This window comes from Lissotriton vulgaris, chromosome 1_1, assembly GCF_964263255.1.
Source record: "Lissotriton vulgaris chromosome 1_1, aLisVul1.2, whole genome shotgun sequence".
Classification (NCBI taxonomy): domain Eukaryota; kingdom Metazoa; phylum Chordata; class Amphibia; order Caudata; family Salamandridae; genus Lissotriton; species Lissotriton vulgaris.
In genome coordinates, this window is record NC_141685.1 from 2,024,757,817 (window position 1) to 2,024,772,002 (window position 14,186).

The following is a 14,186-nucleotide window of genomic DNA, read 5'->3' on the forward strand; positions in this document are numbered from 1 at the left end:
CAAACACTTTTCTTTCTTTACAATCGACTCCTTTACACGCCATCTCTTCTTCACAAAAGGTTCCCTACAACTCCGGACCTTTGTTGGTCTTGCTCCGCCCCCAATGCCACGCTTTTTCACATGCTTTTCCTTTGCCCTCTCACGCAAACATTCTGGATCAGAGTATGGGATCAAATCAATTCTATCTTTCACACTTCTATCCCTTTCTCTATCACTGACATTTTCCTCGGTTCACTGTCCTCTTCCTGGACTGAAGTTGAAATGAATATTCATATTATTGATTTGCTATTAGCTGTTGCGTTTCAACAGATTACTGTTAACTGGAAGAATTCTGAGGGTATTACATTTAAAGCTTGGTGGTTCAATGTATGTTATAATCATAGATTAGATACTGCATTTATTTATCCCATTACCCTGGCCCCGAAAAGACATGCTTTGTGGCTTCCTGTTACCCTCTACTTGGATGATTGCTCCAAACGCTCATCTCACCTTCCCCCATCGCAGCAAGAGGTTTCGAAACCCCCATGAATTGCCTTTTGTTCCCTCTTTTTCTTTAATACTTAGCTTCCCGCATATTTTTACATTGTCTCCTGAAGTACAAAGCCTCATCGAGTGTACACTTTTCATCCCAAGCCTCATTTATTATTTTTTGGTTCCCCTTTTCCTCTTTTTCCCCTTCACTCTTTAATTTGATGTAACTTATTGTTGTTATCCTAGCTTATTATTCCTATCGCTACTGTTGTATTACATATTACTTTTTGTAATGACAATTTTGTTTACCCTAATAAAATTCTATTTGAACTTAAAAAAGATTATAAGGGTTCTCCCTGGTCAATATCTGACCCTGCAGAGTACCATCTGCACCAGGCTACCTGTGCTCAGTTACCAGGATGTGTACAATGGTAGTCTCACATGTGCACCTCTCAAGCGTGTGTGCACACATGTAAGCAGCTAAGGACCCCTTACACTTGCTTCATCGCAGAGGGCTTATCTTGGAAGGCAGACACTAGTGATAAACATGCATAGGTCTATTTACAGTGTGATTACCAATGGGTGAGACAGCAGTTGCGAAGCTCACCCACAGTAAAAAGTTAAAAACCAGCTGATTCAAAAACGAAAAATCCGGGCAGATGAAAAGGGCAGAACCCATTTATGTAGTTTTGAAGTTGGAAGGTCTGGGACTGTGGAAGCTGGTGCTGTATGCTTTTAATCTGGCTGCTATGGGGAAAGGCCTATCTGAGAACTTGTATGATAAGGACGATTGTGCCTTGGATCAGGGGTCAATTGATACCTCCTTGGTGAGAGGAGATTCGCTGTGGAAATTCTTCTTCACATCAGTTTCTGCTGCTGGCACATGAAGAGGGCATAGCAACCTGCAAGGAGAATATTTTGCCTTTGTCCGAGGTCCTGAAAGCTTTAAATGGTAATCGCTGGGGTGAGCCCAGGAAGAACCTTGATGGGGAATAGGAAAAAAGGCCTGACAGGAAAAGCTTATCTTGTTACAGAGGGGACGTCACGAGCCAGTGGCAGCCATGTTTTTCAGAGTAATGCTGTTAGAGTGATCCCTGAATTCAGACTCACAGGCTGGTATGGGTGACAGCATAAGCAGTAAGGGGGTTGCCTGAGAACCCCGACAACCTCTAAGCTGAAAACGTGTCTCAGAATAGAACAATAACAACTGAATAGAAGCTCAAACACAAACAATTGCTACAAATGTTTATCCATATGTAAGATACATCAAATACAGATCATATCCAACAAATGTCAAAGATGCATTTAGTTGACAAAGTAATTTCCACATACCTTTACAGCAAATTGGCAACATGTGGTCTCGTCAGCTTGGTATGTCATACAGACCATGCAGAGTCCTAACAGAGCCACCACACAGCCCTGTAAACAAAAACAAAAAGAGTCAGTGTCAGCAATGGGTTTATCCTACCTTTATCTGACACCAACAACTGCCTTATAAAATTATAAAGAAGTTTACATCATTTGGCAATGCACTAAGAGCTTTTATCATGGAAGGTGATGCTGAAATATAATGGACTTAGTTATACTTTGTTAATTCCATCAGGTACACATAGGCTCCTGCATTCTGAAACAGCCCAGTTGGAATGTATGCTCTGCGGTATCCAGATACTATTAGCAGTATCCTCAGCCCAGCCACGAAGTTATGCATTGTAACCGATAGAAACTCCTGCTAATTAGTGATCCAGACTTGAGTGCACCAGGGCCTGGGTACCAGCTGAAGCTCCCTCAGGCCTGGCCTTGCGTCTCGGCTTGGGCTGCTATAAGTATGGGCTACTGTGCAAGAGATCAGAGGATGCCCATACAGAACAAGAACTAGCATCACACTGCTCCTTGGTCGTGTGACCTGTGAGAGCCTTCAAGTGTTCACACGTTTTTACCAATGCCAGTTACAAACCTTCAACATGCTGGCAAGGAAAGGGCATAAATGAGAGTGATGGACAAAGTGGAACTTTTTCAACGGTATTCCCTGCTCTAGTATAGTCTGTCTGTTTGAAACAGTATCACACAGCTCCATCCCAAAATAACCACGTATGTCGGTCATTTCCTTCCCATAGAAGTCTTGACCGAGACTGAGAATATCAAAAATGTTGAATGGTAATTCTTGACCCAATGCTTTTGTAACCAACGGGTATGCCTTGGAGTAGCCTTCCATTCCATTGTTTTGAGCTTTTTTGTTTTCCGCCAGAGATAGAAACAATCATATACAAATCAGCCTTGCCCACACCCCAGGAGATACAAAATTAAACATTGTACAGAATCAGAAAAGAGGTAAAATTATTTTTGGAAAATTACATAGCTGGGGATTGCGTAACTCCTCCATGCTAATTAGTTACGCGACCCCCAGCCATGTCATTTTCTAAAAATAATTTGACTTCTTTTCTAATTCTGTACAATGTTTCATTTGTTTGCATCTTTGATTCACTCTTTTGTTGTAAAGTAATTTTTTCCCCTGACAGAACCACTTTCTATATATAGACCCAAGTTCTGAGGGACACAGGGATACCCCATTGTAGTTATTTCTTTCATACTCCAGGAGAGCAGTCCTGCGTGAACTGTTAGGCCTCATCTCCTCTTAAAGGGATTTCAAAGAATACCAGAGGCATTTGGAAGTACTGGGCTTCTTCAGTGAGCTGAAGCATAAGTGCCATACCAGTACTCCATACCAGCCAGTACTGGCCCATTTAAAGCACTGCTGGTATAGGGTACCTTCTATTTTTCAAATTCCTGCACTGGTGGTGACAGGACAATTGTTTTGCTCATTTTCTAGAAAGTCATTAAATTTGTCAGCTCCCTTCCATTAATTGGCGTTTCACCAGTGCATGAGCCAACTGTAAAGCTTGGATTCCTTTGCTGTGCCTGTCAGCCACAAACATCAGCGGGGTCTGACTGTGAGCAACACACATTGGGTAAACACATATTCATCAAGGAGTGGATGCTTTTCTATCACTCACTAAAGGTTACTGTGCTCTGGCCTCTAGAAAGTGTTCTGAAATGGTTTCATTTCGGTTTCAGTGCGATTTCCCGACCTTACGTGACTGAATTCGAACTGTCATCATCTGCGGCAAGAACTAATTTCTAAGCATAGAGAAATATTTTCAAAGTCATTTTGGAGTAAGTAATGTAGTATTCCTATAGTACTCCTCTACATACTCATACATGCCTTTGTAAATTGGTCTCAAATCTTCTAAAATGAGAATAGTATGGGAATATCTTTGAACAATTATTACAAAAAAGGTTTGTTTGTGATCTGTTTGCACTTTTACTAGTAGAGCATTAGATGTTTAGGCCACTTCAAAAAGGCATGTATTTATATGTAAAAGACTACGCCTCTAGTACTACTTCCCATGCGGACATATGTTTTTAGCAATCAGCCACTTTGTGAACAAGAATGAAAGTGAAAGTTCCTGGTCTGAAGCGTGAGTATTGAGCGAGGCCCTCATTTCACTTGCTTTACCATTCCATACATGAACTGCCCTCATCTCCAGCAAACTAGACTAAGGAAACACCCTGTACGCTAGCATCAACAATTCACCAAGCAACTCATCAGAAGACTACAAACTGTCTATAACTCGGCAGCCCAGATTCAGACCACACCTCAGAGAGCTCTACTGGCTCCTAATACACAAACGCCCTCAGTTCAAACTCCTCACTCAAGCAATAAAGGCACTACACAACATCAGTCGTGCCTGAACAGTCACGTGTCCTTCCACCAACCACCCAGACTCCTCTGCTCTGATGGACTCTATTCACACACATCTCACACATACACAGAAACAGATTCGGAGGCTGGGCCTTCTGGTACATTACTCCTGCAGAATGGAACGACCTCCCACCACACACACTAGAACCTCCTCCTCTCTCATATAGTTCCACAAGAAGCAGAAGGCCTGGCTCTTTGAATAACCTCCCTGTCCAAAAAAACACCAGGCACACACACCTGCTCAGCACCAGGATACCCTCTGAAGTGGTAGTGCGTTTTACAAATACCCTTAACATAACATAACAGAACACTAATTCAAAGGCAACTACAGCCCTCATTATTGTGTGGAGTGGGGCCTTTATCTTTCGCAGAGTGCACCCTTTCCGCCTTAAAATACTTTTGTCATCACAGCAGGCCACTTGAATGTCTTTGATATTATTCAGAGACTTAATGAAAGTATGTAATTTGATGCAAGCGAAACATGGTTATAGATGGCGCATATGGCAAATGTAATGACCTGTTTACCTTTATCTGCTGGGTAACCTCCTTGAGGGAGGTGCAATCCTGGTTATGAAGCATTAAAGAAAGCTGCCTGGTAAGGACGAAGTTTTAGGTGCTAAATCTCTAACTAAGATATATAATTATAGGAGGGGCTTTCTTTCTTTCAAATGACAGACAATTCTCTCAGTTGCTGCCCCACCGATGTGTGCTCAGTTTACGACGCGAACAGTCACATATTCCATAGCTGGGTCAATGCTGATTGCCCTGCCATCCCCACTCATTGTAATAACCACACCCACATCGAACTTGTCTCTGGATTAATACCCGGTCTGCTAACGCTTTGCTTTGTGGAGAAGTAATTCAAAAAGACGGTGGCTCCAAGTTTCCATTTGACAATACATCTAACCAAATATTCGTTTGCACAGTAATTTCCTCTCACCCAAAGAGCACGATCAGAGGACCCCTATGCAGACCACGTTCAGCCCCTCCAGTGGGGCGCACCTAGGCTGCACAGTGAGTGGTTTCCATTGATTCTCCCGAGGGAAGCCTCAGTGGGTTACTGCTGCTTTCCATGTCATGTGTATTAATAGGCAGGTCCTGTGACATGCACGCTGCTTCCAATGTATTTGTTTCTGTGCTTTATTGTTGACAGACCTAGTTGACAGCTGCCTGTGGAAACTATTTTCTCTAACAGTTTTCGAATGCAGTTCGGTTTAAGCATTTACGTTTGCTGCAAAGTAATGTCAAACATGCTTAGGCACGTTCTATTTGTGATATGCTTGTGCTACGTTTGTCATAGTATTATGAGACATTTAAAGCTGAAGAGACGGCGGCACGGAATGTATCTGGAGTCTTAAGCTTTTAGAGAATCAACCGAGGCAAAGGATTTTTAGGCACAGCTAAAATGTCTGGCGGAAAGTCTAGAGATATATTTCTGCTGCGGTTTACACTTTGTGAGATATTGTTTAACGTGGACGAGATAGAAATATTAAATATTGTAGTGGGTGTGTTGTGCTAAAGTATTGTATGGCTATGGTCGTTAAAAATATTCGAATTGAAAGGGGCGTGGCCAAGATGGCGGCGGAGTAGGACGCCTTTCCGAGCCGCTCCGGCGCTGATCCAACAAAGCATCTAATAGCACGGTCCTGAGGGAGCGGTTTCGCTTCAAAAGTGCTACGGAAGTCTCCCTGGCATAGCGGAGTGGTTTGGTGCCGTCGGTGGGGCGGAGAGACGCCAAGATCGACCACGAGACTGACTGAGATTCGTGGCCTGTGCGACCCCGGCCTTTCTTGGGTCTTGGCGGCCGATGTAGGAAGAGGGCGGAGCTCCTGAGATCCCGCCTGGAGGCTCCGAAGCTGGCGGAAGGTGGAGAACCGCGTTGAGTCGGCGAGGCGGCTGATCCTGCTACAGGGGTGGCTTGGAGTCCTCTAGCTTGTGGCGTGGAGCTGGCCCACGAGGCTTGGCGGAGGAGGTTTAATAGCGCCCGGCGGTGTTCGCTGAGAGGAGGTCCGCGACATCTGAACGCCGGTGGCGGTGAGACTGGGCAGTGGCTGTGGCCCTGAACGAGAATGGTGGTGGTGAGCGGTACCAGGTCGGCGGGCTCCGGTGAGGCCGGATCTGCGTATGAGGAGGACGCGACCTGCTGGATAGCGGTGGCATTCATTCATGGCCGCCATTGGACTTTGGGTCGTCCGTAAGCTTGAGCTCTACTCTGGTCACCTGTGACGCCTAAGGAGCGAAGACCAGGGCTGCTGTGCAGGCCGTGAGAGTTTTTCAGAAGTACTACGGCCTATAGTTCAAGGTTTGACCATTGGGATCACGGGCCTAAGTTCTAGACCGGGTCGAGCGGCGGGGCCCGCCATCTTGTCTGGCCGCGTGGCGCCTGGGTGGAGTGCTGCTTGCCGCCATGTCTAACGTGCAGCGCAAGGGGCGCCCGGGGAAGGATGGCACTTCGAAATCTTCCTAGCCGCCGGCATCCCCTGGAGCTAGTGGATCTTTGAAACAATCGGACGATGAAGCACCGGTGACGAAGGCTTTTATGACCGAACTATTTGCCTCCATTAAGGAAGACATCTCCGAGCTCCGCGCGCAATTGGCCTCCGATCTACGGGAGGTGCGGAGGGATGTGGACGGTATAGGCGAGAGGGTGGCAACTCTGGAGGACCATGATCTAAGTATGGCCAACGATGTGCACTTGCTGCAGCAGGATATCATCCGCCTCACCAAGCAGAACCTGGACTTACAGACGCACACGGAGGACTTGGAAAACCGTTCACGCAGGAACAACATTCATATCCGAGCTGTGCCCTGGGATGGTGAGGCAGGAGACCTGCGTGGATATGTCAAAGACCTGTTCCTCCAGATACTGGACGAGGAGGATAGCCGGGAAATTCGAATGGACAGGGTGCATAGAGTGGGGTTGCCCAGGCGCGGGAGGGGGCCCCCTCCTGATATTCTTGTATGTGTCCATGACTTTCAGGTGAAAGAGCGTATCCTCCGCAAGGCCAGGGCAATCACGTCATTGCAGTTCAGGGACCACCGTCCTCAGCTGTATCAAGATTTAGCGGCCTCCACACTGCGGAAAAGAAGGGAGTTCCGCCCGGTGACTGCCTTTCTGAGAGAGCGTGGCATCGCTTATTCCTGGGGGCATCCATTTCGAATCATCTTTCGGTGGCAGAATCGTCTCGCACAGATTCGCTCGCTCCAGGTGGCAAAGGACCTTCTGGGCCTGGAGGACGTACCGCCTTCACAGGAAGCAACTACTTCTCCATCTCGGAGGCGCCACCGCTCGTCTTCCTGGCACAGGGTGGGCGCTTCCCCTGATCGGCAGGGACCGGACCTCACTACCAGCTTGCAGGAGCGGGGCAACGCGGTGGCATCGGTGGCTTCGGCTACATTGGCTGATACGCAGCAAAGCTCCGGAGCGGCGTGACCTCTTTCTTGCTGATGGATCGGCGCTGGAGGGGTTCTGGCCTTCTGGTCTGGGGGTATGAATGTACTCTTGGAGGAGACACCCTCGACTGTGGCCATGGGGGATATTGTATTAGTCCCCCCGGCCTGCTTCCTGAAAGGAAGGCCCCTTGCGGACGCCGGTCTTCTGGACACGATCAGTACTGTCTTTGCTTTCACACTTTTGATTTTGTTCTTGCTATTGGTTGTTTTTCGACTGGGGGGGTGGGAGTTGGGGAGTTTGGGGTGTTGGGGGGTCCCATGACGGTGGGAATGGGGGACTGCTGGATGGATGGCTGCGGGTGTGCGTGCGAAATGGCATCGTGGATAACATTGTTGTGGTTGGCTGGCGTGCTTTGGATTGTGGAGGGGGGAGAGTGGCGGACCCCCTGGGCATCCCCTGGATCGGGGGTTGTCTGTGTATGGGGAGGGGGACAACTGGAGTGACAGGAGAGATTCTTTGGGTCCATCTCTGTAATGCCGATTAGCATTGGGACATGGAATGTTAAGGGCATGAATTCGCCACAGAAGAGGCAGAAGGTGTGGAAATATGTAGTGGATCATCACCTTGACATTGTGAGGTTGCAAGAAACCCACTTAGCACGGAGAGATGAGATGCGGCTCCGCCATAAGGCTTATCCCATTATTTATAGGTCTTCCGCCGCTACGAAACACAGGGGGGTGGCACTCCTTTTCCGAGCTGCGCTGCACTTTCAACCTGTGGAGGTACGTCACGATAAGGAGGGCCGTTGGTTGATGGTCAAAGGGCTTATTCAAGGTCGACTGTGCACTTTTGTGGTGGTGTATTTACCCAACGTAGGTCAGAATAAGTATTTGCAGGATCTGTTGTTGAAGGTTGGGGACTTTGCAGAGGGTCATTTGTTCTTGCTGGGGGATTTTAATCTGGTGTGGGACAAGGATTTGGACAGCTCAGGGGGCCATAGGGCGGGCACGGGAGTGTTTTCTGCTTCGACACAGCAAGGGGTGGGGGAGCTGGGACTAGTTGATGGTTGGCGGTTTTTCCACCCTACCACAAAGGATTACACATTTTTCTCCCATGTGCATCATTCCTATTCCCGTTTGGATTTCATTTTCCTTAGCCAATCCCTACGCGGGAACGTGGTAGATGCCGCCATTCTTCCAATCTCTGTTTCGGACCACAATCTCTTGGTGCTTAACCTTCGTTGGTCGCCAACTGGTGCATCGCATCGGAAGTGGTATTTCCCGGCGTCGGTAATCAGGGACGATATATCTAATCAAGCCTTGCGACTCGCTATCAGAGAATTCTTTGACCTTAATCCCCCGTCGGACACCTCACTGTCGACCACATGGGACGCCTTTAAAGCTACGATCAGGGGCACATGCCTGGGACTCAATTCGCAGATTAACGCCCTGCGGAGGAAGGAACGTGAGGCCTTGGAGGCTGAGGTGGTCGAGCTCGAACGTGCTCACAAACTCAACCCCTCGAGGGCGACTCTCCGCCCGCTGACGGCAGTGAGGGGCAAATTAAAGGCGCACTATGCCAATAGGGCCGAGCTCACACTTTTGCGACTGGGGCGACAATCATATTCATTCGGTAACAAGGTTGGTAAACATCTGGCGCGGCAACTGCGGGATAGGAGGGAGCGGGAATACATAGGAGGGATCAGAGATGCTGCAGGTGTGTTGCAACACCGAGACGGAACGAAGGCGGACATTTTTGGACGTTTTTACGCGGAGTTGTATACGGGTGACAACCTGGCTGCGGAAACACAGAGGGAGTTCCTACGACGTTTGCCGTTACCCCGAGTATCTAGAGAATGGAACGACCTATTGGAGGCACCAATTTCTAGAGAAGAGGTTCTCTCCGCCATCAAAAATTTGAAATTACACAAGGCCCTGGGTCCGGATGGTTACACTGCGGTCTTTTACAAGACGTATGCTACCGAGCTGTGTGACTTTTTAGTTGCTCTCTTTAATGATATGGCGTCGTCTGGAATGAACACAGGGACTCTGGCCGAGGTGGTGATTACGGTCTTGCCGAAACCAGGGAAGGACCCGGAGCATTGTGCTTCGTTTCGCCCCATAGCCTTACTTAACATCGACGCAAAACTATACTCGGCGATTCTGGCGGGCCGCCTACAGGATCTGCTGCCGGCGATTATTCACCCAGACCAGTCTGGCTTTATTAAAGGTCGCCAGACCCACGATAATACCCGTAGAGTGGTTCACCTCATCGAAAAAGCGGACAGGTTCCGCATACCGGCTGTGCTGGTGGGCCTGGACGCGGAGAAGGCCTTCGACCGAGTGGACTGGGGCTTTCTGTTTAATACGGTTCTGGCCTTTGGCTTCTCTGACAAATTCATCACTATGGTAAAGGCGAACTTTTGCAGCCCACGCTCGAGAGTGGCGGTGAATGGCCACCTATCGGCCTTCTTCCCACACTCGTGGGGCACCAGACAGGGGTGTCCCCTCTCTCCCTTGCTATTCGCGCTCAGTATTGAGCCTCTGGCGATGGCGGTGAGGGAACATGAAGGTGTGAAGGGCATACCGTTCACGGGAGAGCAACATAAAATCTCGCTCTTCGCGGACGACGTCCTGCTCTCGGTGGCAGATCCGGCTGGTTCATTACCCTGCGTTAGGGAAATTTTGCTTGAATTTGAGGGTGTGGCGGGATTTAAAGTTAACTATGGCAAGTCTTACATTTTGAATCTGACTTTATCGCAATCTGACGTGGCTCAAGTACGGGCGTTGACCCCACTGGCATGGGCTTCTGGTTCGATTGTTTATCTGGGTGTACACCTGACTCCGACGGTGGGTAAGCTGTTCGCGGCCAACTTCCCGCCCCTCCTGACGAAGACCTGAGCAGAATTGGAGAGGTGGAAACCTAAATTCCTGTCCTGGTTAGGTAGGATACATGCGATTAAAATGGTCCTTCTCCCCAAATATTTATACCTGTTCCAGGCCTTACCTATTCCGCTGGATAGTGCCTACTTCCGACAGCTCAAAACGCAGATACTGAAAGTTATCTGGCAAGGGGGCCGAGCCCGTCTGCCCTTCACGGTTATGCGCCGACCTCGGTCGGTGGGTGGGGTTGGTCTCCCGGACCTGCACCTCTATTATAAGGCTGCCCAATTGAGGGTCATGGTGGAATGGTCGCAGCAGCTATCAGAAAAACACTGGCTGTATATGCACTGGAGCGTGGCGGGTCGGTCCATCTGGGATTTAGCCTGGAAGCCGAAGAAAGACCGCCCCTTGAATGCCTACATCAGTACCCCCACGGGCACTACGCTGAAGGTCTGGGACACCCTGGCTGGCGATGAGCGGTGGACAACCTTCCCATCTCCGTTCACACCATTGCATTTCAACCCGGCCTTTCCACCGGCGCTCAACGAGGGACCCTTTGATGCATGGAGGGAGGGTGGGTGCAGGGCGCTGCTTCACCTGTTTCATGGCTCTGATCCTTTGACCTTTGCTAACTGCATGCGGGACTACCAGGTGCCGCAGACTGATAGGTATAGGCATGTCCAATTGCTACATTGGGCCACGTTGCCAGGAGTGCAGGAGGAAGCCACGAGGCCTCCCTCGAAATTTGAGGCTTTTCTGCTAAGGACGCCCACCATGAAGGGAGCCATCTCCTTCCTATATCAGTTACTGCTTCAATCTGAATTGTCACCTAGGCCACGATATATGGAGCAATGGGAGAAGATGGTGGGAAGGGATGTCATGGACGCCGAATGGTCAGCGCTTTGGAGGGATATGAACCAATTTAACCACTCGATCCACTTACGGGAGGCTCACTTAAAGACTCTCACGCAATGGTATATAGTTCCGACTCGGCTCCACCGTATCTATCCGGCTGCCTCGGATAAGTGCTGGAGGGGATGTGGACTTCTAGGGGACTTCCGCCACATTTGGTGGGACTGCCCGGTAATCAGGCCGTATTGGGATGAAATTCTTTCCCATATCAAGGATATCCTCCAATATCCTATTGAGGACTCTATGGCCTTTGTGCTGCTGGGCCTGCGGGACCCCGGTCTTGAACACCAAACGCGCGCGCAGATAAAAAGATTCTGTGGCTGTGCTTGGGGGCAGCCAAGCTCACGCTGGCGGCGGCTTGGAAACGGAAGGAGGCCCCAGCGATTTCCCTTTGGCACGCGAGACTCTGGAGGCTTTTGAGCCTGGAAAGAATGGCGGACATCTTCCTCGGTAACTACAAGAACTTCAAGCACGTGTGGGGCCCCTTGGTAACCTTCCTATCTACTGGCTTGCCTTCGGCTGTTTGCCCAGCATCATTGAGATCCTTACACCTCTTCCAATTTTAGTGTGCCTGCTGTATGAATGTGGTATGTCTGCGTCACCGTCATGGGGGGGGGGAGGGAGGGGGGGCTGGGGAGTTGTATTTTTTCTTTCTTTCTCTGTGTTGCAACCGAGGTGCCTATTTTCACCGGATGGTACAATTCCATGGTTTTGTATGGCCCGAAGACCTGTTTGATGGGACGTTTTGATTTCGCAAGACTCAGCTCCTATGTGGCTTTTTCTAATGCCTTTTTTTTCTGCAGGTACCTGGACTGATTGACTGAACTTTATCTTTGCGATGTAGCGTCACCACCGTTTTCATTCGCTTCTTTTCCCACTGTGTGGGAACATGTGCGGCACCTCGGTGCGGTTTTCTTGTGTTTTTCCCTTTTTTGTCATTTGCAAAATAAAAAGTTTTTCAAAATAAAAATATTCGAATTGCATTTTGTTGTCTTCGTGGACGCTCGCCTTTTTGTGGGCCTGGTTGTGCAGATAGCATCTGAATTTCATGCTGGACTCTTTTCTCTGCTCTGTTATTCTTCTGCCATAAATGGCCAATTACTGGAGCAGAGAGGAGCATGGGCAATTGTGACGTCATCAGCACAACCAAGCCCAAAATGACAACTGCACTGCATGCATTAAATGTCATATGCTAGAGGGAACGTCTACAAAATAACTTTCTTTCAAAGTTCAACATGACAAGAAACTTGGAAAACAGATCATCCCAAGGCCTCTGTAGCATTTACATGCAATGTGATGACATTCTGCTTTAGAACAAAGCACCGAGTCAGTGGTTAATGAACCTTTCGAGCCACAGCTCATATGTATCTCGCCCGGTGCTGTGAGCTCCTTATTAAGATTACATGTGTCCCACTCATCTGCTTAAAACACCAGACTATTCCCTTTCACTGTGAGCGGAAGAACGAAGGGGACGTCAGCAGATAGTGGGATAGCCTAGGGGGTTCATAGACTCCAGTTCAAGCAATGAAACTAGGCCGCCCAGCCAGTATTAAAATACTGCTTTAAGTGAGGTAATGATTGTGCGGAGTTAAGAGGACATCATTTATCCACTTCCTGTCCAGTTAGGAACTTAGTGGTGCGGGTTGGGAGGACAGGCTTTAAATTTAATATGGTGTAACAGACGTGCATCGGGTGCGCTGTCTCAATTGGATTGGTAGCCTAACCCAGGTCTACCTGAGACCAAGACCACTAGGGAAAGCCCTATTGCTCTCATATCTCGCTTCACTCCATTTATACAAGAACTGACAGGGCTCTATCTATGTAGTGTTAAATCAGGATTCCAATAGAAACACTTCAAATCCAGTGTCTTGCAACTGGGAGCTATTATCATTGTTCACCATCTCAATGGAACCGTGAATAAAGCCATCATGTCTGGGTGTTTCCTTCAACTCTGGAAAAAATGCTGCTGTTAAGCCTCTTCTCAAAAAGCCGAATTTAGACTCTGCCAATCTAAAAAAATATTGGCCTATTTCCTAGCTGCTTGTATCCTCTAAAATTCTGAAGAAACACCTGAATGCCCAGCTGATGACCTACCTGGAACAACATCAACCGCTGGATGTCTCTCAATTTTGATTAAGGCGTAACCATGGGACGGAGACTGCTAGTATCAGCAGTCAACAACATCCGTTCCATGGTGGATACAGGGCAGGCTGCAGCTTTTATCCTTTTGGACTTATCTGCAGCGTTTGACACTGTCTCCCCGACTCTGATTGTTGAGCTACTGGAGGAACTTGGGTTCACATACCTAGTGTTGAAGCTCCTTGCATCTTTTTTGAGTGTTAGGTCTCAGATAGCTATGGTGTACCAGGACCAGTTTTGTTTAGAGTCCATAACTTTGCCATGTGGGGCTCCTCTCTGAGTCCTACATTATTCAACTTGCATGTCTCCACGCTGGCAATACTCATGAGATCCTTGGACTGCAAGCGCTGTCCTATGTTGATGACACCTACATTATTGGGTCTCTCTCTAAGGACAAAGTGGCAATTACTGTAACACTTTTTAAATTGTATGCAGACTGTTTCCACATGGATGTTGAAAAAAGACCTAAGAATTAATGGAGACAACACGGAGGTCTTGATCTTTGGCAGACAGCCATCCATATGGACCCATTTGTGGCTGCCGGACAGGCTTGGAGCTCATCCCACTTCCAATGACTCCACTAAGAACCTCAGAGCATTGGTTGATAAATATTTATCATTTGACCTAA

At 48.3% G+C, this 14,186-nt stretch overlaps 1 protein-coding gene across 1 annotated transcript in view; it reads right to left on the bottom strand.

Annotated features, from left to right (window-relative positions):
* Positions 1-14,186, bottom strand: part of SSPN (sarcospan) — a 338,414-nt gene that overhangs the window by 149,997 nt on the left and 174,231 nt on the right. The window contains exon 2 of the mRNA XM_086920254.1: positions 1,804-1,890. Within this exon, the coding sequence (XP_086776380.1) occupies positions 1,804-1,890 (87 nt within the window). The remainder of the gene's footprint in view (positions 1-1,803; positions 1,891-14,186) is intronic.